General features: G+C 38.0%; 2 protein-coding genes across 2 annotated transcripts; both read right to left on the reverse strand.

Moving 5' to 3' along the window:
• Positions 1-13,714: 13,714 nt before the first annotated feature.
• Positions 13,715-14,185, reverse strand: LOC138878346 (uncharacterized). The gene has a single exon (XM_070158013.1). It carries the CDS (start codon positions 14,183-14,185, stop codon positions 13,715-13,717), a length of 471 nt encoding a protein of 156 aa, XP_070014114.1.
• Positions 14,186-15,876: 1,691 nt separating this feature from the next.
• Positions 15,877-16,725, reverse strand: LOC104219647 (uncharacterized). The gene is made up of 2 exons (XM_009770352.2): positions 16,493-16,725; positions 15,877-16,390 (listed from the first exon to the last, which is right to left on the reverse strand). The coding sequence occupies exons 1-2, from the start codon at positions 16,723-16,725 to the stop codon at positions 15,877-15,879; spliced, it is 747 nt and encodes a 248-aa protein (XP_009768654.2).
• Positions 16,726-23,522: the final 6,797 nt, after the last annotated feature.

Below are 23,522 nucleotides of genomic sequence, written 5' to 3' on the forward strand. Positions count from 1 at the left end.
TGCCCCACTCAGACTCTGACTGAAATACGCCATCAATAATTTGTCTTTCCCACCGGCGCCTCTCATCTTACTGCAATAACCTCTCAAATGGGCCACAGTATCTCCGTGCCCATCATACAAATCAAACTTTGGCATCTTAAACCCAGTAGGCAGTTGGACATCAGGAAACAAGCACAAGTCTTTGTAAGCCACACTCATCTGGCTCCTTATCCCTTGCATGTTTCTTAAAGACTGTTCTAAGATTTTCACCTTCCTGGATATCTCATCTTGCTCCACTGTCTTAGCAGGCTTTTCAGTTTCACCAGGAGGATCAAAATGAGGAATGTGAGAATATGGATCTGCGACTTTGAAAGTTGGTTCTGGAGCATAGTGTTGGGCATTGGGGACTTTTAACACAGTCTCGTTAGAGGATCGAGGAAAAATAGCTGGTGGAGGAGCTGCAAGAGCATGAGTGGCCAAAGGAGCGGGATATGAGGTGATTTTGGTGGGTAGAGTCTGAAAAAGTCATGGGGAGATATCAGCAGCAGTGGGAATCTGGATTTGTGATAGTGGTGGGATAGTTGCAGGGTTTTCAGTGTAGTTAGTGGAGAATGAAGGTGGAGGATGCCCCCTAATCCAGGACTGATACATTTCTGCCATCTGTTGCTTCACCCTTTGGACCTCCTCTTTCAATTCAGACTCCGACTCCACAAACTCCCTTGACGGGTCAACAACTCTTGTGCCCAAGTTTTTGCTAGCCATGACTACCTTGCCCTCTGACCTTGTGTTGTATGGACGAGTTACCTTAAGAACCACAAACCAACCACCCTTCTGCTATAATGAGGAGAACAAAGAGGAACAAAATGAAGTCATCATGTTCGCGTTAGGGCATTTAACAGCTAAAAATATCACATTTCGTGCAATGCACCTAGCCACAATTAATGGTTCAAGAATAACTTCGAGGGCCACAAGGTCACTTGGCATCATCCCAATTTGTCCATTTGAATCTTCTCTTTTCTTTTCTTTTCTCGTACTTCTTAGCTCACTCATTTTCCTTCTTTTTTTTTCTTTCTGATTATCGCTCTTTTCTTCCCGCTCATTTCTCACATCCCATGATTTCATCTCTTTTTTCTTTTCTTTTTGTTTGTTTTTTTATTTTTTTTATTTAATAATAATAAAAAATGATTCGATCGAACCCTATGTAGGTTGCCTACGTATCATGATGCCACATGAATCATATCTTTGCGTAGTTCGGAAAGATCGGGAATAAAGAAAACAAACTAACGTTCTCTTTTTCTTTTTCTCTTTTTTTTCCTTAATGACTATTATGATGAGAAAAGAGAATAAAAGAAACAAATCTCTTTTTTGAATTTTCTAGACTTAAAGTTCTATAACCTATTCTAAACTCAAACTTAACAGGCATGTTTTATTTCTTTTGAAACAAATACTCTATGAGAAATTATTAAGGAAAAAAACCTACAAGAGAAAGATATATATTTTTTTGATTCTTTTTCTAGAAAGAAATCTAAAGAATAAACCAAAGGAAAATATTTTGAATTTTCATTTGATATCCCTGAAGAAAGATTTCGAAACGAGAAATGAACAAGATAAAAAATGTTTTTGGATTTTAGTTTTTGATTACCTAAGGAAGAAACTTTAAAGATAAACAAAAGATAAAGTATGTTTTTTTCTTCTATGTACAATATCCTAAAGTTCTAATGAAAATAAAAAGATTTGTTTTTTCATTTCTCATTAATTTCCCAAAGAAGCACCTCAAGAGAATTTTTTTTGAATTTTTGGAACTAAAATCTTAAAAAAAAACTTTTAAAGAGGTACTAAAAGAAAATTCTCTTTTTTTTGAATTTTTAGTCTTAATGTAGTAAAAGGAAATATAACAACAATTTTTATTTTGAGTTTTAGATATTAATTTCCTAAAGGAAAACCACCTTAAAAGAATTAGTATTCTAAAGAAAACTTCTAACAGAAATGTAAAACGCGAAACCTCCTTTTTTTTTGGATTTTTGAGTTACAACACACTTTTTCAAATATAAAGTAGAAAGTACAATAACAGAAGACTCGACATTACTGTACAAAACTAGAAAATAAAAGACGACATAAAATGAAGAACAAATTCAAAACATAAAAAATAAAACAAATCTCCTTAGTCAACTCTTGAATGAGCGATCCTGACTGGATGGTCACGGGGTGTCTGTCATGCTCAAACTTCGGTAAGTAAATCCACACCTGTATGAAAAAAAAACTCAAACCAACACTAGGTAAGACAATAACACTCCCTATTGGACGCATGCAAAACATGATTGAGACTATTCTTGCAAAATGGCTTATGTGACCAAAAGATGGCTAGAAATGCAAAATTTGGCTAAGACCCCGCAAAGCCAAGAACCTAAGATTTACTAGGAAGACCGGACCCTATGTGAGTTGCCTACGTATCACGCCCCGAAAGACGAGAATCAGGTATGTGTAGTTCGGACAGTTTGGATACGGGCAAGAATTATAAAAAAATAACTAATATAGAAAAAACATATTTTTTTTGTATTTTATTTTGAAAAATGATGAAACATGTAAACTCTTTTTGGATTTTCTTTGTCCTCTTTTTTTTGGTTTTCGGAAAATGATGAAAAAGTGCAAAATCTTTTTTTTTTTGAATTTTTTTTGGTCTTTTTCTTAACAAAAATGTGACAGAAAATATAATAGGGCCCTAATTGCTTTATTTTCACACTTCACCCTCTTTTCTTTCTCATTTCCCCTCAAACCTCATTGGTCCGCCAAATGACCCCTTTTATCCTTGAAAATTTGCAACATGTAGCACATAAGATGCAATAGGATAACTTTTTATTTTTCGGGTACACTTGTCCTAGACGAACCCAACCCCTGTATTGAGTCCCCAACGTTAGATGCACGTGATGCAAACAAGCGTTCCTACTAGGGATCCGACATGAGGCTGTGTTATTCTAGGTTTAAAAACCTGGGTTTATTTATTCTAGACCTGGCTTACCCGAGCGGACAGCTTGAGCCGAGGGGGGCAACGTACCGGGAATACAGAAGCTTTACTAGCTTTGCAACTTGTCCGAACCTCGTTCTAAAATTGAAATGACTCTAACAGAAGAGAGTGCACACTTCCCAGATAATTTAGAAGACTCAAAGAGAAGAGGGTTTCGTAACAATTTATATACAGTTCAACAATATCAAAGCGGTAAAAATCAACATAGCACATTAGGCCCAAGCATGTAAATAAAACCAGATAATAAATAAATCCAACTATAAAAATTAATCTAAGCTCGAATTCTGAACCCTGAACCAGAGGTTCTAGGTTCTTGTCCCCAGCAGAGTCGCCAGAGCTGTCACACCTCCTTTTTACCTACACTTGGAAGGGAGTATAAGAGAGTTTTTTTCAATTTAAGTGACAATCGAAACGGGGTTTATTTATTAAAAATTCAGAGTCGCCACTTGGGATAATTTATGGTGTCCCAAGTCACCGATTTCAAATCGCGAATCAAGGAAAGATTGACTCTATTTTATAGTCCGCGAACACAAAAATTCGGGTAAGGAATTCTATTAACCCGGGAGAAGGTGTTAGACATTCCCGAGTTTCGTGGTTTTAACACGGTCACTCAACTGTTATTATTGGCCTAATTATCTTATTTTAAAATACTTTTGAACCTATGTACATTTTTAACTTTAAAACCGCTTTTATTTATTTAAAATTAATTCAAGGTTATTTAAAACATATCGCAAGCCACGCTACATGAAATGCACCCGTGGTTCACGACACGTTCTATTTAACCTTGTTGGAAATTAGAATCGGGTCACATGAAATACACCCCCGGATTTTAGCAATAGCCGTGATAATTATATAATCAACGCGCCTAAAGCAAACTATGATGTTCATAATTCTTCTCAAATTTTGAGACTATTATAAAGCGTGCATTATAAAATTGGACTAACAATTAAATCATGAAGACTAAAGTTAAACTATAATCTGAATCCAACAGCTTCAACATAAAAATTGCACCACTATTTTAAACGAAATCATATATCATTTTCTCCCCAAAAAATTCATACCATTGGAGATTTTCAAAACAATAAGGTCCATTATTCAATTGAACTTTTTAAAACTGTAAAATCATATGATATTTAGCATACTACTGTTATAACATTCAAGCAAAATGATGAACATATTTGAAAGGAAAGGTCATCATGGATAAATCGATCCTCATTTTGACATGAATCAATATCAAACAAGAAGGGTAATGCAGAGATAACTGAACTAAAATTAGATTAACATACAGCCAAAACTAGAATGAGGATGGACTTGAGACCCATGCGCGTTATGATGATATACAAGCAATGAACGCACCTTTCAATCTCTGCGTCAAACAACAGATCAACAATGCACTTTACTCTATGATAACTGCTCAAATACACGATAATCAATCAACGAACTCACTCGGTGAAGCGGAATCTCATCGGACGACACTCGAACCTCGACGGAACTCAACGGACCTCTAGCTTGCCGAAAACTCGGCGGCAAACAAACTGAAAACGAGCTACTGTGGCTGCTTTTTGCTGGTTATTGAGATTGATTTTCATGGGATTTTGTGAATGAGATCCTGCAACTCCATGAGCTGTTATTACAGAGATTTCATGGTGATTTTGACGGCGGATTTATGGATGATTCACGGCTGGTTTGGGGCTGGGTTCGTGGTGGAGATGAGGTTGTTGATGGGTGTGTGTAGCGTGGTTGGCATGAGGTTGCTGAAGGGTTGCTGTGGTATTGTTGTTGGAATTGGAGATGAAGGTCACCTACAGGTTGATGAAGAAGATGAAGGATAGGGAGGGGTCATGTATTTTTGTGTGTTGCGGCGCTTCAGATCTTTTCTTCCATTCGCCCCTTTTTGGATTTTAGGCGTAGGTATATATAGGTATAGGGTCTATGTTTATATTTTGTGTATTTGCTCTTATGTTCTTAGGGTCTATTTATTAATTTTTTGTTCCAAAGAAGAGTCTAGAAGGGTCCCTAGGATTAGCTTAATGTTTATTGGGTATTGGGCTTAAGGAATGGGCTAGAAACTTGGGCCTTTATGATTAGATATGCTTAAAATTAGCTTAATTAACTAAACATATTATCAAAATATTAATTAGCCCTACTTAAGTAAAAATAATTTTTAAAATAAGACTGACCGTTAAAACAAAACTATTTTTGGTATTTTTTCAAGGTTAAAAATGACCATAAAATATTAATGAACCTATTTTTTGTAATTTTCGTTTTCTTGTAATAAAATAAAAGTAAAAGAGTAAAAATGAGTTGAAATAGCTATATTAGGCCTAAATTAAATATTTACATGCTAAAATATAAAAACTCTTGGGGAGGGTCAAAATCACATGTCTACAGCCGCGCTCAAAATTGTGCAGTCCGCACTTCAGTATGTGCGACCGCATTCAATATTGTGCGGTCCTCAAAAGGCAGTCTGCGGCCACACTCAAAATTATGCGGTCCGCACTGCCTCTTCTGAGTCTGTTTTACTGCAACTATCATGCATGAATCTGTGTAAATTGTGACCTTCAACTCTAATTGATTCCTATTGCTATGTATTGCAGACAATGGTTAGATCATGTGGAAGAGGTGATATATCGAAAGGGAGGGCCGAACCCTCCTGAGGCCGAGGCAGAGGCAACCTCCCACTCTCAGTCCAAAGAGCTATAACCAAGAAGGCAATTACCAACAGAGTTCCTGACTCCTCAGAATCCAGTGAGTATCTCCCGTCTAGGGAAGCTTCAGAGGGTAACTTTATGCAAGCACAACCGGAAGCCTAATCTCAGCCACATGCATTTCAAGGGAGATACCAACTCCATGATGAATCCTCTTCCGCTACTAGTTATTCTGAGGGTTCAGATGTCGGCATCCAGCGTTCAGAGCCCTCCTCTACACACACTCCTCCTGCACCAATTGATTTAGATGATGATGATAATGTCCCGGATAATAGTAGAGGAGGGGACACTCGAGTGAGCGGCTTTGAGAGGTCAAAGAAGAAGGAAATATGGGAGGATCAATTAGTGAGTTTGACGGCCTTTACACAATTAAGAGAGTGGTGGCCCTAGAGATCGCTCACAGTTGAGCGACAATGCTTAATTAAGGACTTGGATATTAACAATCCAAATGTCCTTAGACAGTTCCGCGAGCGAAAGGGGTCGAGGTGGTTCACCCAAAGTGTCATTGATGCAAATGAGCACTCGGTTAAAGCATTTTATGCCAATGTGGCTCACATAAAGAAGGGTACCAAGATAACAAAGGTGAGAAGTCTGAAAGTCAAATTTGACTCCTGCTCTTTTAACACTTATGTGGGCTTTGAAGAAGTTGAGGCAGTCTAATATTTGGAAAAGCTTGCTATGGGTGATGCAGCTTGCCCGTGGCTAGCTGAGATATTGGATGCTCGAGGACCACCACCACCATAGATTATAGCAGGGGTTCCTATCCTCCGGGCCACTCTAAATTTTGAAGATAAAGGGTGGCAGACCTTTGTGTGCATCCGTATTGATCCATGTTTGAATGAGAACAATCTCCCACTTCCCCGAGCAGTTCTGGTGGCTTCTATTATGGCTGGGTACCCAATCAATGTGGGTGCCATAATGTATACCAACGTCACATTAGCTATCCAAAAAGGTGAAAGATCCTACCCTTACCCAAACACCCTCACAGAGTATTTCAACGATGCAAAGGTGGAGCCGTGGCCATATGATACAAAAGTAAAGGCCAAGAATCCCTCCTCATGGTACCACATACAGGGTGTTGCCAACCCAAAGTTCAAGGGTAAGTCAACTACCTCTGCTGTCCAGTCCGAGGAGCCAATTGTAGTGGTTACAGATTCACCTGTTGAGCCTTCCACAGTTCCCATGCCTTCCATAGCAGCTGAGCCTTCCACCCGGACAACTGATATGCCACCACCTCCATCTTCTAGACCATTTTACTTCAGTGCTAGTGCCTGCCTCATCCATATATCCATTCATTGCGCTACGATTCTACCAGATATTGGCGAGTCTCAACAACTTGATGTAGACAACTACTTCAAAGTTGTCTGACATATCCGGTGTTGTTGAAGCACAGTCTTCTACTCTAGCAGCATCACAGGTACCTCCATCAGTGGAGGAAACATTGTCAAAGATCCTGGAAAATCAAAAAACCATTATGGATACTCTCGTGGCACATGGGGAAGTCATTGAGGAGTTGGGTAAGCAAGTGAAGAAGATGCAGAAATCTCAGGCTTCGAAAAAGTCAGTGGATAAGTTAAGAAAAGAAGTTTCCAAGATCGCATCTGCTGGAGATCTACCACTTGATTTAAAAATGGAGTCAGCACCAGTAGCACCAGTAGCACAATCAGTACCTAAGGCATCAGAGGCAGCAACTAGCTAGAGCCAGACCTTGCTACCCACACCGTTGAGGAGATGTACCAGATGCTCACCAACCCTATTATCCCTCAGCCGGGTGATGATGAGATACAGTTGGAGGATACCAAGGGTGTTGAGGATGCCATGCACATTAAAACCATATAGGAAGTTCTCTTAACTTTACTCTTACTTATTCTTATTTTTGTGAAGCATTGAGGACAACGCTTATTTTTATTTAGGGGGTGGTATCTTTCCTTAACATTCAATTGGCTAAAGCATAAGTTTGGAGGAGAGACGAGGAGTTTGAAAGTGATATAAAGGTACAAAGAAGAGGAAAGAAATGAAGAAAAGGGAAGGCAAAGAAAAGAAAGAAAGAACAAAAAGAAAAATGCCAAAAAGAAAGTGAATAAAGTAAAAAGTTGAAGGGATTCAAAGAAAAACAAGGATGAAAGGCATAGAATAAATAGAGAAGGATAAAAAAATGAATATCATGACCAAGAAAGAGTGATGTTACATCTCTCTAGTTCCCCCGAGGAAAAAGAAAATGACTCAAAGAGTCGATAAAGTATGAGCCAAAAAGAGAAAATGGAGTTCTTAAGGAAAGATGAACCCAGTCCTATCTTGGTCCAAAAAGCCTTCATTACATCCCGAAAAAGCCCTACATGATTTCAACTTGAGTGAGAATACATTAGTGGTGATTTACATGAGGGGCAAGCATATGGTACTTAGAGTTGTACTTGTGACATTCTTTTGATAGAGATGAGAAAACTTTTTACAAATCCTTAAATTGAGTGTTACATTCTAAAGTGAGATATGCTAACGGAGAGTAGAGGAGGAGAAGTTTTGGATCCATAATGACCTACATGATAGAGCGAGCTTCCTTGATGAATAAAGTCAGCTCTTAATGCGCTAGTGCACATTAGAACTATTGTATTCAAAAAGTCAAATCACTACATTGTTGATAATTTATATTTGTTGTAGGTAATTGTTGGTCCCACTTGATGTGTGATTGATTCACCTTAGGCTAGTTGAAATAGTTCTTGTCTTGTGGAGGTGAGAATTACCTTATTTACTTGAGGACAAGCAAAAGCTTAAGTTTGGAGGAGTTGATAAGTAAGGATTTTGACTACTTATTTGCACTCTTTTACTTTCGTTTTAGCTCAAAATTGCTTAAAGGTATTCCCAAAAACTTATGAAATGTGCTTTCTTGTAGGAGTGTTGGAATATGAGTTAAAGAGATGAAAATCAATTCAAGAAGTAGTAATTTTGGACAAAGACCAAAACAAGGCTGAAAAGGCAAAATGCGGACTGCACAATATTGAGTGCGGACGCAGAACATGACAAAGCCTATGACAGAATTCCTATGCAAAATGCGGACCGCACAATTCTTGCGCGGCCGCAGAAGATGAGGTTCTGAGAGATAGATTTTTAAGCCATGAAGAAGTACGGACCGCACCATTATTGTGCAGCCGCAGAATCAAGAGCACGGCCGCAGTTAGAAATGTGCGGTCCGCAAAAATTTTCCTTGCCGAAAGCCCAAGTTCAAGAAGTGCGGACCACACCATTATTGTGCGGCCACATAATCAAGAGTGCGGCGTCACTCAGAAATGTACGGTCCGTAGAAGTTGAAGAAGTGCGTCCGCAACCCAAAATTGTGCAGCCACTTAAGTCTAACCTGTCAAGCCAAGTTTCAAAGTGCGGACCGCACACAGAATTGTGCGGTAGCATAACCTCCACATGGGCAATTTTGTCCGAAAATTTTAGCTGGGTATAAATAGATCTTTTTGTCATTTTTAGGTCAAGTTTGGTGCACCTTAGAATAGATAGCCGTTTTTCTTTACTGTATTGGGTAACTTTGTAATAGTTCAACATTTTAACATTAGATCTTCTTCCCTTAATCATTTATTATGAATTTTATCTTAGTTTCTTCTTTAATTTCTTCATTTTCTATGAGTAGCTAAATTTCTAGCTAGGGTTGTGACCCAACCCTTGTGTGGGTACTTAATGGGTATTTGATTTGGGGCTTATTTGTGATTAAGTTAGTGATATTTAGCCTAGTTCTTGCTTGAATTTGAGAATTGATGGTTGCAAACATTGATTCATGCCTACTTGACTTAGTCTCTACTTGAGAAAGAAAGACTAAGTCTAGGAAAACTTGACTAACAAGGAATGGAGTGAACTCAAGAAATTGATAGCGTCAGTTAAAGGGTTGAATCTAGAGATAGTAAGACCCGACTTGAGCATTTATCACTTGTTTTGTGCAATACCCATTTGGACTTGAGAAAGCCAAATTGAGAAAATCACTCTAACTATCGAGAGGTATTGAGTGGATAATTGCGTGTGATTGCTATATTATGACCCCGACCAAACAAACTTTCCCTAGAGACTACATTCCATTATGTCACGACCCATATTTTGAACAAGCCGGGACCGACACTCGATCACTAAACATGATCGAGTGAACCATCTCTGCTTATCAAATCTATTATAACTCCAAACTTTATATGCAACAAGGCAATGCTCTAACCAAATACTTTTGATTAATTTAAATATTTAAAGAAATCAACTCCAAAACTTTATTCGTAGTAGCTACTGAATTAATGCTAAGTTATTATCAAAAACATCTGAATCTTAACCCAACGACTATGTCTATGAAGCCTCTACTGATAAACTGACGCACTACTCAGGACATGAGATTTCCTGGCCTGTTCTCTAAGTAAACAAAGAAATAACTAAACAAAAATAACTCTAAGGAATACTCCACGAACAAAAGCGGAGCTCACCAATAGCACTGGAAGAAAAGGAAGTCCTAATCAGTAGCATGCTCGCCTGGAAAACCGGTTCCTACGTTGTACCGTAGACCAACGTACGTTCCCAAAAGAGAATGTCAGTACCATCCATTGTACTCAGTGAGTCTCAACAATAGGGGCAAAACTTTAATAACATATACATTACGAGCAAAGGTTCTAAATGCATGTAAAACATAAAGTTTATAAGAATAATTATAAAATAATTGCATAATAGCAGTTTATGAATACTCTAAAAGACATTCTTTTCTTTTTCTTTCTTATAAAAAAAATACTTCACTTTATACTTTGGGAGTTCCAACTATCCTGACTTAATTCTGTCTCAGTCACTGTGTGATCGGCACGGGTTCGATCCCAACCTAATCGAATAAGCCCAATCCACGAGGTGCCACTCGCTTCATGGTTCTCAGCGCTCATGTATCATACCTTAGCATGGCTAAGTAAATTCTCAGCAATGAAACCATCGGCTCGTGTGCTTCCTACTTTGGCACAAGTAGTTTTAGGAAGTCAACGCCTTGTCAGGACCCTTGGCCTGGACGATGACCCCTTCTCAGAATAGAGGATACTCCCAAAAATTGTTTCTTTCTAAAACTTTTTCTTGTGACTTTTCAAGTCTAAATCTTTAATATACACTTATTCTGGAATCCTTGTCCAAAGTCTAAACCACATAGCAGTGCATATATAGTAGCGTCTTTAACTAGAGATAATAATTACTGTCCAACTCTAGCATAAGTTGTTTTTTCATATAGACACTAATGTAGCTTTCTCGAAGACAGAAATCATGCACAATCCCTTTCCGGAAGAAGGGACATCAGAAAACCTCATAATACAAAGTACCAAAGACCTATAAAATAAAGCTAATGAAGAAGTAAGTAATCAAACATGCATGTCATTATTCTAAATGTAAGATCCTTATAGATAAATTCTCACTCCTAAATCATGTTCAATCCGTACACCCATACAAGGATAGTTCAGTTACAAAGATACATGCTGGAAAAGGGAAAAGACATGCCTTGTGTAGATAAAATCAACAATGTAGAAATAATTCTCTTATATGCACGGTATGGGTTTTCCCACTGCTCGTAACCCCATACGCAAAGATCGTGCTATATCAAAATAATCATCTAAACTCTAGCTAGAAAATAGTTCTAAGCTAATAGGTACTTACTACCCCAATTAAGTATATATTAACTCTTTTATGAAATTCATCAAACACCTTGTATACGTGCTTTTGTGAGTTAAACCACTTTAGTAAAGAGTTATATCAACTCACCTCAAAACTTCACGAGCCAATACGTAGACCCCAGTCCAATTGACACCAGTTAAACAATTGATTCTACAACCACCATCGCATTTTAATCAATTTTAAAGTTTCACATCTAAACATAAAATTTATTGTTGATATAGAGGAAGAAGGAAATTAACCATTCAATTCTTACCTATTACTACTATAGAGTAATTGACCATAGGGAATTTTACATACCTGATTTCAAGAATTAGTGATTTGTAAGGAACCCTAGATTTTTCGTTGCCTGCATGAGTTTCTCTCTGTGTCGTGAGTTTCCCTCTATTCGTTTCTCTCTGTTTTTGTCTAAGCTTCTAATCCAACTCTTTTCTTAAGGCTTGAATCCTTTTTGGTTCCATCAGCCCTTTTATGGGCTTTAGGCCCCTTTTCCCCTTTTTTTAACTTAACTAATAATTAATGATATCCATTTTTAATAATTAATAATATTAAAATTATTAATTATATATATATATATATATATATTCACTATAATGGCAAGAAAAATAATAATAATAATTTAATTCTATAATTAGCGTGTCTCAAAACTTTTATAAATTTGAGGAGTATTACAATCTTCCCTCCTTAAAAACATTCGTCCCCGAATGTTGCTAGGGCCTTATTCTTAAGCTAACAATCATTTCTTAAGTCCTTGAACCTCTTAAGTTTTCTTAGCACTACTCACCCTTCTAAGGGACTCAAAATTTTGGCTAACTCCCTAAATTTTTAAAAAATTCGGCAAAGTATCCCTTATAAATTTGACTATCCAAAAAAAATATCCCTGTCACAAATACCACAACTACACCAACAACAACCAAATATACCATAACAGGCCATTCTTAGGCACCATGTACAACTCATAAATTAATTACTCACACTCCGACAAGGAGGTACCACAATAACCAACAAGAATCTAAAGCACAACACTTTAGCAAAAGTAAATCACTTTAAGGAGTTAAGTGTACTATGGTATGACACTAAATTATTAAATAACTAAATATACTCTGACAAAAACTAAATTACTTCAAAAACTAAGTATAATCTAGCAAGGACATAAAATAAACACATGCTAACTTGTATTTAATAAATAAAATACAAATGCCAATCCAAACCTAGGTTCGCATACTTTTTTCCTCAAATAAATGTGGATATTTCTTCCTCATATCTTCCTCGACCTCCCACGTAGCCTCTTTTGAATCATGATTACTCCACTAAACCTTTACCGGTGCTATATTTTTTGTTGTCAACTTTCTTACTTGCCTATCGAGAATTCCTATTCATAAGTCAAGCCTTCCTTAATTTCTATGGTATCGACAGGTATTATATGCGACTCATCATGGATGTAATTTCTAAGCATAGACACATGAAGGACAGGATGAACAGAAGATAACTCAACGGGTAGCGCTAGCTTATAAGCCATGTTTCCTTTCATTTCTAGAATTTCATAAGGTCCGATAAATCTAGGGCTAAGTTTCCCTTTCTTACCAAACCTCATAACTCCTTTCATTGGTGAAACTTTCAAAAATACCTTATCACCAACCATGAACTCTAACTCACGATGCCTCTATTCAGAATAAGACTTTTGATGACTCTGAGCCGCTTTAAATCTTTCTCTAATTAACTGAACTTTCTCCAAGGCCTCATAAACAAACTCTGGACCAATCAACGGCACCTCTACTGGTTCAAACCAACCCACGAGAGACCTACATCTCAGCCCATACAATGCTTCATAAGGAGCCATACCGATGCTGACCTGATAGTTGTTATTGTAAGCAAATTCTATAAGTGGCAAGTGAAAATCTCAATTACCTCAAAAATCTATAACACACCCGCGCAACATATCTTCGAGAGTTTGAATGGTCCTTTATGCCTGGCCATCGGTCTGTGGATGGAAAGTGGTGCTTAAATTGACCTTGGTACCTAATCTTTTTTTAAATTCCTGCCAAAAATGCACTGTGAACTGAGGGCCTCTGTCGGATATGATTGAAACGGGAGTACCATGCAATCAGACTATTTCTTTGATGTACAACTGCGCATACTGCTCTGCGGAATCTGTCATCTTTACTGGTAGGAAATGCGTGGACTTTGTCAGTCGGTTTACAATAATCCAAATTTAATCATGTTTACAGTACGTGTGAGGTATACCTACTACGAAATCCATATTAATCATCCCCCACTTCCACTGTGGTATCTCTATATCTTGAGCTAGGCCACCAGGCCTCTGATGCTCGGCTTTGACTTGCTAGAAATTTAAATATTTAGCCACATGATCTGCTACTTGTTTCTTCATTCCTTTCCACCAATACAACTCTTTCAAATCTAGATACATTTTGGTAGCACCTGGGTGGATAGAGTACCTCGAACTGTGAGCTTCCTTCATTATGGCCTTCCTAAGATCATTTACATCAGGCACACATAACCGATCATTCAACTTCAGAACTCTATCACTTCCTAGAGTCAAAGCAGTGATTTCTTTGTTTCTGACTCCTTCTTTTAATTTCACTAAGTACGGATCTTCGTCTTGCTTAGCCTTAACATGCGCAATAAGGGAGTATTGCACTAAGGCATAAGTAGTTATACCTCCTTCTTTGGTCTCATACAATCTAATTCCATCATTTGCTAGTTTTTGAATTTCTCGACCCAAAGATCGCCTTTGTATTGCAAGATGGGCCAAGACACCCATTGACTTCCTACTAAGTGCATCTGCTACCATATTAGCTTTGCTCGGGTGATAAAGGATATTGATGTCATAATCTTTCAATAGCTCGAGCCACCTTCTCTATCTCAAATTTAATTCTTTTTGCTTGAAAATGTACTGGAGGCTTTTATGATCTGTAAACACTTCAGAATGCTCTCCATAAAGGTAATGTCGCCATATCTTTAATGCAAACACCACTACTGCAAGCTCTAAGTCATGTGTGGAGTAGTTCTTTTCATGATTCTTTAACTTCCTGGAAGCATAAGTAATAACTTTTCCATTTTGCATAAGAACACAACCGAGACCAACTCTGAGGCATCACAATACACTGTGAACCCACCCTAACCTGTCGGCAAGGTTAATACAGGTGCAGTGGTCAACCTCTTCTTTAACTCTTGAAAACTCTGCTCACAAGCGTCTGACCACTGGAACTTAACTGCTTTCTGGGTCAACTTAGTTAATGGAGCTGCAAGTGAAGAAAACCCCTCTACAAACCTTCTATAGTGGCCAGCTAACCCCAAGAAACTCCTGATTTTGGTTGGCGTTGTCAGCCTAGACCAGTTCTTGACTGTTTCTGTCTTTTGAGGGTCTACTTTTATTCCTTCACTAGATACCATGTGACCTAAGAATTCTACTGACTGCAACCAGAACTCACCTTTTGAAAACTTGGCATAAAGCTCATTCTCCTTCAAGGTCTGCAAGGCTATTTTGAGGTGTTCTGCATGATCTTCCTTGCTCTTAGAGTATAACAAAATATCGTCTATAAACACGATAATAAAGGTATCAAGGAATGGCTTGAAAACTCTATTCATGAGGTTCATGAATGCTGCTGGGGCATTTGTCAACCCGAAGGACATTACTAGAAATTTATAGTGCCCGCAGCGAGTTCTAAAGGCTGTTTTAGATATATCTTCTTCTCTGATTCTCAACTTATGGTACCCCGACCTCAAGTCTATTTTTGAAAAGTACTTTTCACCTTGAAGTTGATCAAATAAATTATCAATTCTTGGCAGTGGGTACTTTTTCTTAATGGTAACTTTATTCAACTGCTGATAGTCGACGCACATTCTGAGAGACCCATCTTTCTTTTTGCCAAACAGGACCGGGGCACCCCACAATGAAACACTCGGCCTGATGAAGCCCTTGTCAAGAAGGTCTTTCAACTGCTCTCTCAACTCATTAAGTTTTGTTGGAGCCATCCTATAAGGCGGTATATATATGGATTGAGTGCCTGGCACGAGATCAATGCTAAAGTCTATGATTCTTTCGGGAGGAAGTCCGGGAAGGTTATCTGGGAAAACTTCTGGAAATTCTCTAACAACTGGCATAAACTGAAGAGCTGGTAGTTCTGATTCTGGATTAATGATGTGAGCCATATAGGCGAGACACCCCTTACCGATCATTCGTTGTGCCTTAAGGTAAGAAATAAACTTACCTACAAACGATACTACCTTTCCACTCTAAGACTTCTTCATTTGGAAATTGGAACCTGACTATCTTGGCATGACAATCTAACATGGCATAGCAGGAAGACAACCAATCCATACCCATGATCACATCGAAATCCACCATTTCTAACTCTATGAGATCGGCCCCGGTGTTGCGACCTTGGATTGAAACTATACAACCTCTATAGACTCTTGTAACTCTCACTGACTCGCCAACTGGGGTAGATACTAGGAATGGCTCACTAAGTTGTTCAGGTTCTAGCCCGAGTTAATTGCAAAGTATGGAGTCACATATGAAAATGTTGAACCTGGATCCATTATGGCATAAGCATTATGTGAGCAGACTAAAAGTATACCTATAATAACTTCTACATATGCCTCTACACTCTGACGATCAAGTGTAGCAAACAAACGGGATTGTCCCCCTCCCTGAGTTACTCGATCTACACCTCTGCCTGCCCCATGCCCGGTCTGATTATGAGAACCATGAGCCTGAGGTGGTGCAACTGCAGTAGCTGAGGAACTAGAAGGACGAGTTGATCCCCCATTGAAATTATGTTTCAACTTTGGGCAGTTGGCCTTTATATGACCAATGTCTCCGCAATGATAGCAACCATGAAACCCGAGCTTGCACTGACCTGAATGTTGCCGCTTACATGTTCTACAAAGACCTTGTTGGTGTGAATGTTGCTCAGCATGACTCTGGCTATGTGAGGATGCTGTCCTAAAATTATGATTCTGGCGAGACTGGTTTCCATAACTCTGAGTACATCTGAAGGAATACCCACCACCTGACTAATGACTGGACTGAGCTGGTGCTAATGACTCCTTATTAGAGGAATCCCTTCCACCTCCGTTGGATGTACCATTAAACCTGCCCACTGGCAGGGCTTTCTTGTTATGCTCTTTTTCTTCTCTCCTATGTTGTCTGTCTTTTTCTAAGTGCTTGGCAAATCCCACAACAGAGGAAAAGGCTATCATCCCTATTGCTGCAGCTGATGTCGTATCCTTAATGTGGTAAGCTAAACCGCCAACAAACCTGCAAATCTTTGTTTTTTCTATCTTAACCATGTGAGGAGCATGCTTAGCTAACCTTATGAATTCCATGTAGTACTCTTGAACACTTTTATTCCCTTGGTTGAGCTATTGAACTCTGTAGCCTTAGCTTCTCTATCCTCTTCTGGGATAAAGTTAGCCATGAAGGCCTCTTTAAATTCTTCTCAAGTAGGCAGACCATCATCTTCATCTCTTTTCTTTTCCCACATCTCAAACCAAGCGCCAGCCACATCTCTAAGCTGGTAAGCAGCCAGCTCCACAACTTCATCATCAAATGCTTTCATCACTTGGAGGGCTTTCTTGACACCCTCCAACCACAACATTGGATCTTCATCAACTATAGAACCATGGAACACTGGAGGATTCAACTTCAAAAGTTCATTCACTCTTGAGGACTCAGAATTGTTTTGTCTAGTTAATTGAGGTGGAATCTCATCTCTTCTCTCATTCTGGTTGGCCATGAAGGCTTTAAACATCTTCATAGCACTGTTGACTGCATTAAATATCTGACCCACCTCTAGGGATATAGTTTTCTAAGCCGGAGCTGCTGTTGGGGGAGGCACTAGATCCTTAGGTAATTGCTCATCATTATCCACCCCTTCTTCACGTTCAACTCGGGGTACTTGGACCCCTTTTGTGGATATACGCTTCCTTTTCTAAGTTAAAGCCTTCTTAGTTCTGCCTTGAGCCACAATAGTAGCAATAGTTTCTTGAGTAGCATCCTGAGTGTCGGTGTCAGAGTTACGAGTACGAGCCATTTCTGCGAGTTTTGGAGAAACGAATACATTAGATAATTTCTTATAGGTAAGATCTACTGCATGATCTAAAGTATAAAAAAATGAGACTTTTCCTAAATGCTTGTAGCCTCCTGTTTATAAGTATGGCGCGCTTCACACCCATAAACAAGACTCTACTAACATGGCTTCATAGACCCCTAAGACTCCATAAACCTGAGGCTCTGATACTAAGTTTGTCACGACCCATATTCTGAACAAGCCAGGACCGGCACTCGATCACTAAACATGACCGAGCGAACCATCTCTGCTTATCAAATCTATTATAACTCCAAACTTTATATGCAATAAGGCAATACTCTAACCAAATATTTTTGATTAATTTAAATATTTAAATAAATCAACTCCAAAACTTTATTCGTACTAACTACTGAATTACTGCTAAGTTATTATCAAAAACATCGGAATCTTAACCCAACGACTATGTCTATGAAGCCTCTACTGATAAACTGACGCACTGCTCAGGACATGAGATTTTCTGGCTAGTTCTCTAAGTAAACAAAGAAATAACTAAATAAAGATAACTCTAAGGAATACTCCACGAACAAAAGTGGAGCTCACCAATAGCACAAAGAGAAGGAAGTCTTAACCAGTAGCCTGCTCGCCTACAAAATCGGTTCATACGTTGTACCGCATACCAACGTAGGTTCCCAAAAGAGAACATCAGTACCATCCATTGTACTCAGTGAGTTTCAACAACAGGGGGCGAAACTTTAATAACATATACATTACGAGCAAAGGTTCTAAATGCATGTAAAATATAAAGCTTATAAGAATAATTCTAAAATAATTGTATAGTAACAGTTTATGAATATTCTAAAAGAAATTCTTTTATTTTTACTTCTTATAAAAAATACTTCACTTTATACTTGGGAGTTCCAACTATCCTGACTTAATTCTGTCTCAGTCACCATGTGATCGGCACGGGTTCGATCCCAACCTAATCGAATAGGCCCAATCTACGAGGTGCCACTCGCTTCATGGTTCTCAACGCTCATGTATCATACCTTAGCATGGCTAAGTAAATTCTCAGCAACGAGACCCTCGACTCGTGTGCTTCCTACTTTGGCACAAGTAGATTCAGGAAGTCAACGCCTTGTTAGGACCCTTGGCCTCAACGATGACCCCTTCTCAAAATAGAGGATACTCCCAAAAATCTTTTCTTTCTAAAACTTCTTCTTGTGACTTTTCAAGTCTAAATCTTTCATATATACTTATTCTGGAATCCCTATCCAAAGTCTAAACCACATAGCAGTGTATACATAGTAGCGTCTTTAACTAGAGATAATAATTACTGTCCAACTCTAGCATATGTTTTTTTTTCATATAGACACCAATGTAGCTTTCTCGAAGACAGAAATCATGCACAATCCTTTTCCTGAAGAAGGGACATCAGAAAACCTAATAATACAAAATGCCAAAGACCTATAAAATAAAACTAATGAAGAAGTATGTAATCGAATAGGCATGCCATTATTCCAAATGTAAGATCCTTATAGATAAATTATCACTCCTAAATCATGTTCAATCCGTACACTCACACAAGGATAGTTCAGTTACAAAGATGCATGCTGGAAAAGGGAAAGGCATGCCTTGTGTAGATAAAATCAACAATCTAGAAACAATTCTCTTACATGCATGGTATGGGTTTTCCCACTGCTCGTAACCCCACACGTGAAGATCGTGCTATATTAAAATAATTATCTAAACTCTAGCTAGAAAATAATTCTAAGCTAATAGGTACTTACTACTCCAATTAAGTATATATTAACTCTTTTATGCAATTCATCAAATACCTTGTATGTGTGCTTTTGTGAGTTAAACCACTTTAGTAAAGGGTTATATCAACTCATCTCAAAACTTCTCGAGCCAATACATAGACCCCAGTCCAATTGACACCAGTCAAACAATCGATTCTACAACCACCAGTGCATTTTAATCAATTTTAAAGTTTCACACCTAAACATGAAATTTATTGTTGATATAGAGGAAGAAGGAAATTAACCATTCAATTCTTACCTATTACTACTGATGTTTTAAGCATCAATACCACACAAGAGGGTGGTGATTTGTGTGGTACCCAATTTTCGCTTAACCGAACTATAGAAGAACCTGGTTCACTAGATGTTCCAACTACTACTGTTTGCGGAATAATAAATACAGAAAATAAAGAACACACGTATTTTTACGTGGAAAACACCCGGCTTAAAAGGTGAAAAAATCACGACCTACTACTCAGTAGGATTTTCCCCAACACTTCACTAAATCACTGATCCAAAATAGCATTTACAAAATTCTTTGTAAACCTAAGGATTACCTCTAATCCCGTTGTAGCAACCGGCCTCTAACTGTTGCGACAACTTCAAGTTAACTCTAACTTGAATACTCAAAGTACCTATTACAATTGCTTCTCGATAAAGCTAAAAAGTACAATATGAAAACACCTACTACAATTGAACTAGAAATAAAGAAAGACACATAAAACTCTTTATGAAGCCGGTTCTTCAATCTGGTTCATGTAGCTTCAGGTTTGCACACTTGAATCACACATGAACTGCTTGCAAAAAGCCTTGCTATTTTCCTCCCAATTTACGTTTAACTTCTGCGTTTTTGTGCAACACTTGTAATGTGAGAACATCTTGCAATTTATAGAGTTAGTAGATGAAGAAATAACTAGAGTTCTGATGCAACTCTTCCTTGGTGGAAGAGTTCTAGTTGATTTCAACTTCTAACTCCTTACCTATCTTGGATAGTGTTCTCTTTGATCAAGGAGTCCTTCTCCTTATCAATTATGCAACCTTTTCGATCAGGAGATATTAAATACACCAAGTTAAGCTTATCTCTTTCACGTGCTGGACCTGGTTTATCCTGAGTTCCTTTGTCAATCTTCAAAACTAACCTTTACTTAGGCCAACAAATTCCCCCTTTTGATGATGACAAACTCTGTGCTTTTCATAAGCTTAGGCCCTGTTTCAACTCAGCTCAACATCAACACAATGTTAGAAATATTTTTCTTTTTTATCACTTATCATCAAGGACCAAGTACATTAGGTTATAAACATCACTTGTTTAAAGCACAACCTTTTTCCCCCTTTTGGCATCATCGAAAAGTTGCATAAAAAATATGAGATAACCAGATTTTAAAGCTTACTCATGGCCACTGAGGCTACTTCAAATGCAATCATGGATTAATCATCATAGATCAACCTAATAATTTTAACCATCAAAGAAATATAAACAAACAGTTAGAGAAAAAGACAGTGAATTTCATTGATAATTGATGATTCTACCACAAAGCGTAAAAAGAAATAAAAATACTGAAAACATGAGCAAAAGAAACAAAAAATTCCGAACTGGGTCACTGGTTAATCTACACTAGGCTAGGAGGCTTAAGGCTGGGAAGAACTAGATGCTTGATTTTTAACTTGGAGGAGTTTCAGTACACCTTGAAGAATGCCATCATTCTTCTCTTTTTCTCTTGCCAGCTCAGTTCTGAGAGCATCTCTCTTAGTCTCCACCTCAACCAACCTCTTCTTCAGTCTTTCAATCTCAGCATCCTTAGCCCCACTTTCTTGCACCAAGACTCTGACCTTGCTATTCACTGGTACCTTTTGGATGAACTAGGTTCTTTAGGAGTGACATTAACTTCATATCGCAAGCAAGCAGAGTATTAACCCAAAAATGAGCCATGCTTGTACTAACCTCCCACCTTTTCATAGGTACATTGAAATGTGCAAACACAGTTGTGAGAATGAAGCCATAGGAAATGGTATGAGTTTTGGTGTCATTAATAACTCTATTAAGAAGCTGGATTATAACTTTCAGTCACTTTCTTCTGCAGGTCTTGTGGGGGTTTCCTCTACAGATGAACCAGGTTCATCTCCCCAAACAACCATTGCACATGCGTCTTTGGTTAAACTTATAGGAGTGGGTGAACAATCAGCCACTCTTGTCCACTTTCCCCTCACAGTACTCCTAGCACCCTTGCTCTCCTTTTTTCTTTTTCATTTTTACCACCAACTTCTCCAGATTCTGTAGTCTCAACACCTGCTATAGATCCTACAAATCTAGTTTCCAAATCTGCAGCAACTTTAGAAATTGTCTCAGGAGAAACTTTAGAATCAGAAGATACCTGTTCAATTTCGGAAGAACCACTTTCTTCCCCCTGAGTAACAGACTTAAAAGAATCTAGGTAGTTTAATACGATCAGGAGTCTTGAACATAACCGGTTCACTTGTAACGGATAAGTTCACAAGAACTTTGGTATTTGGTAGGACTCTGCTCATGATCCAAATATAGTTATTTCAAATTATGCAGAGTGTAAAAAACATACCGTGTTATCTTGATAAACCAGGTTCTTCACTGATAATTCTCTTGTGTAAGTCTACATTTGCCAAAATAGAGAAAATATCATTAAAGATTAATGAGTCATTTTAACACATGGAACAAGAGCATACTATGGAAAGTATGAGACTGAGCAAGATTTAATCTAACTATACACAATTCACAGACTTTCTAACCAAATATATTTTTTTTCATTTTTTTTGTTTAACCTTGAACTGGTCCTTTTAGGTGATCTTAATCATCCCTAATTCCAACCTGTTCCTCTCAAAGTAATCTCTACTTAAGGCTTTTGTGAAGATGTCAGCAATTTGCTTGTCAGTAGCACAAAACTCCACAGTAATCAAGTCTTTCTCATAGTTGTCCCTCAAAACTGGTGTCTAACATCTATGTGCTTAGTTCTCTTATGATGAATCGGATTCTTAGTCATACTAAAAGCACTAGTGTTATCACAGAAAATAGGGATGCAACCAACTTCAATACCTAAATCCATCAATTGTTTCTTGATCCACAACATTTGAGCACAATCATGAAGTAGTAGCAACATACTCAGCTTCAGCAGTAGATAAGGCCACTGAATTTGCTTTTTAGTAGCTCATGACACAAGACATGAACCAAGGAAGTGTTCCATACCTGAGGTGCTCTTCCTATCCACTAGGAAACCTGCATAATCAGCGTTAGCATATCCCACTAAGTTAAAATTACTACCTTTTAGATACCAAAGGCAAATGTCAGTGGTGCCTTTCAAGTATCTCAATATTCTCTTTACATTAGTCAAGTGGGACTCCTTTGGATTTGACTGAAATCGAGCACAAAGACCTACACTGCACACAATGTCAGGTCTGCTAGTAGTGAGATATAAAAGAGAACCAATCATTCCCCTATACAACTTCTGATCAACAGATGAACTAGGTTCATCTATATCCAATTTCGTGGATGTTTCAATAGGAGTGTCAATTTCTTTGGATGTTCCTTCTTGGTTTTGTTACTGAGGAATAGGTTCACCTGAGGTTTGAGGATCAGTTCATCTCTAGTCAGTTGCCCCTGTCATGTTGCCCTGGGTGGAAGGACCTGTTCCATCACATGTTCCTTCCTGTGATGCATATCCAGGACGGACTGTGGTTTCACCATTTGAATTTCTTATCAGCCCAATCTCTTCATTATCTTATTCCTGCTTCTTAGAAAGAATGTTAGTTTTTCAATAAAATAACATATACACTTTTTTCTACACACGTAGTTCTTTTACTGTATATCTTATAAGCTTTACTATGTGAAAAGTATCCCAAGAATACTCCCTCATCACTTTTGGGATCACACTTACCTAGGGAGTCTTTGTCATTGTTGTGCACAAAGCACTTGCATCTAAATGCCCTAAGATGGGATATATTTAGCTTTCTCCCTTTAAGTGACTCATAGGGAATCTTCTTAATAAGAGGTCTAGTCATGCAATTATTTATGATGTAGCATTAAAAAATTCAGCAAACTTAGCATTTTCAAATTCAGTTCCATGATCAGACCTAATTGATGCAAGTTGATTACCTAGTTGTTTATGAGTTTTTCTAACAAAAGAAGTAAACATGTCAAATGCTTCATCTTAGATGTTAAAAACAATGTCCAAGTAAACCTAGAGTAATCATCAACAAGAACCATCACATATCTTTTACCACCCCTGCTTAATATTCTCATTGGACCATAGAGATCCATATGGACCAG

This window comes from Nicotiana sylvestris, chromosome 9 (assembly GCF_000393655.2).
Source record: "Nicotiana sylvestris chromosome 9, ASM39365v2, whole genome shotgun sequence".
Classification (NCBI taxonomy): domain Eukaryota; kingdom Viridiplantae; phylum Streptophyta; class Magnoliopsida; order Solanales; family Solanaceae; genus Nicotiana; species Nicotiana sylvestris.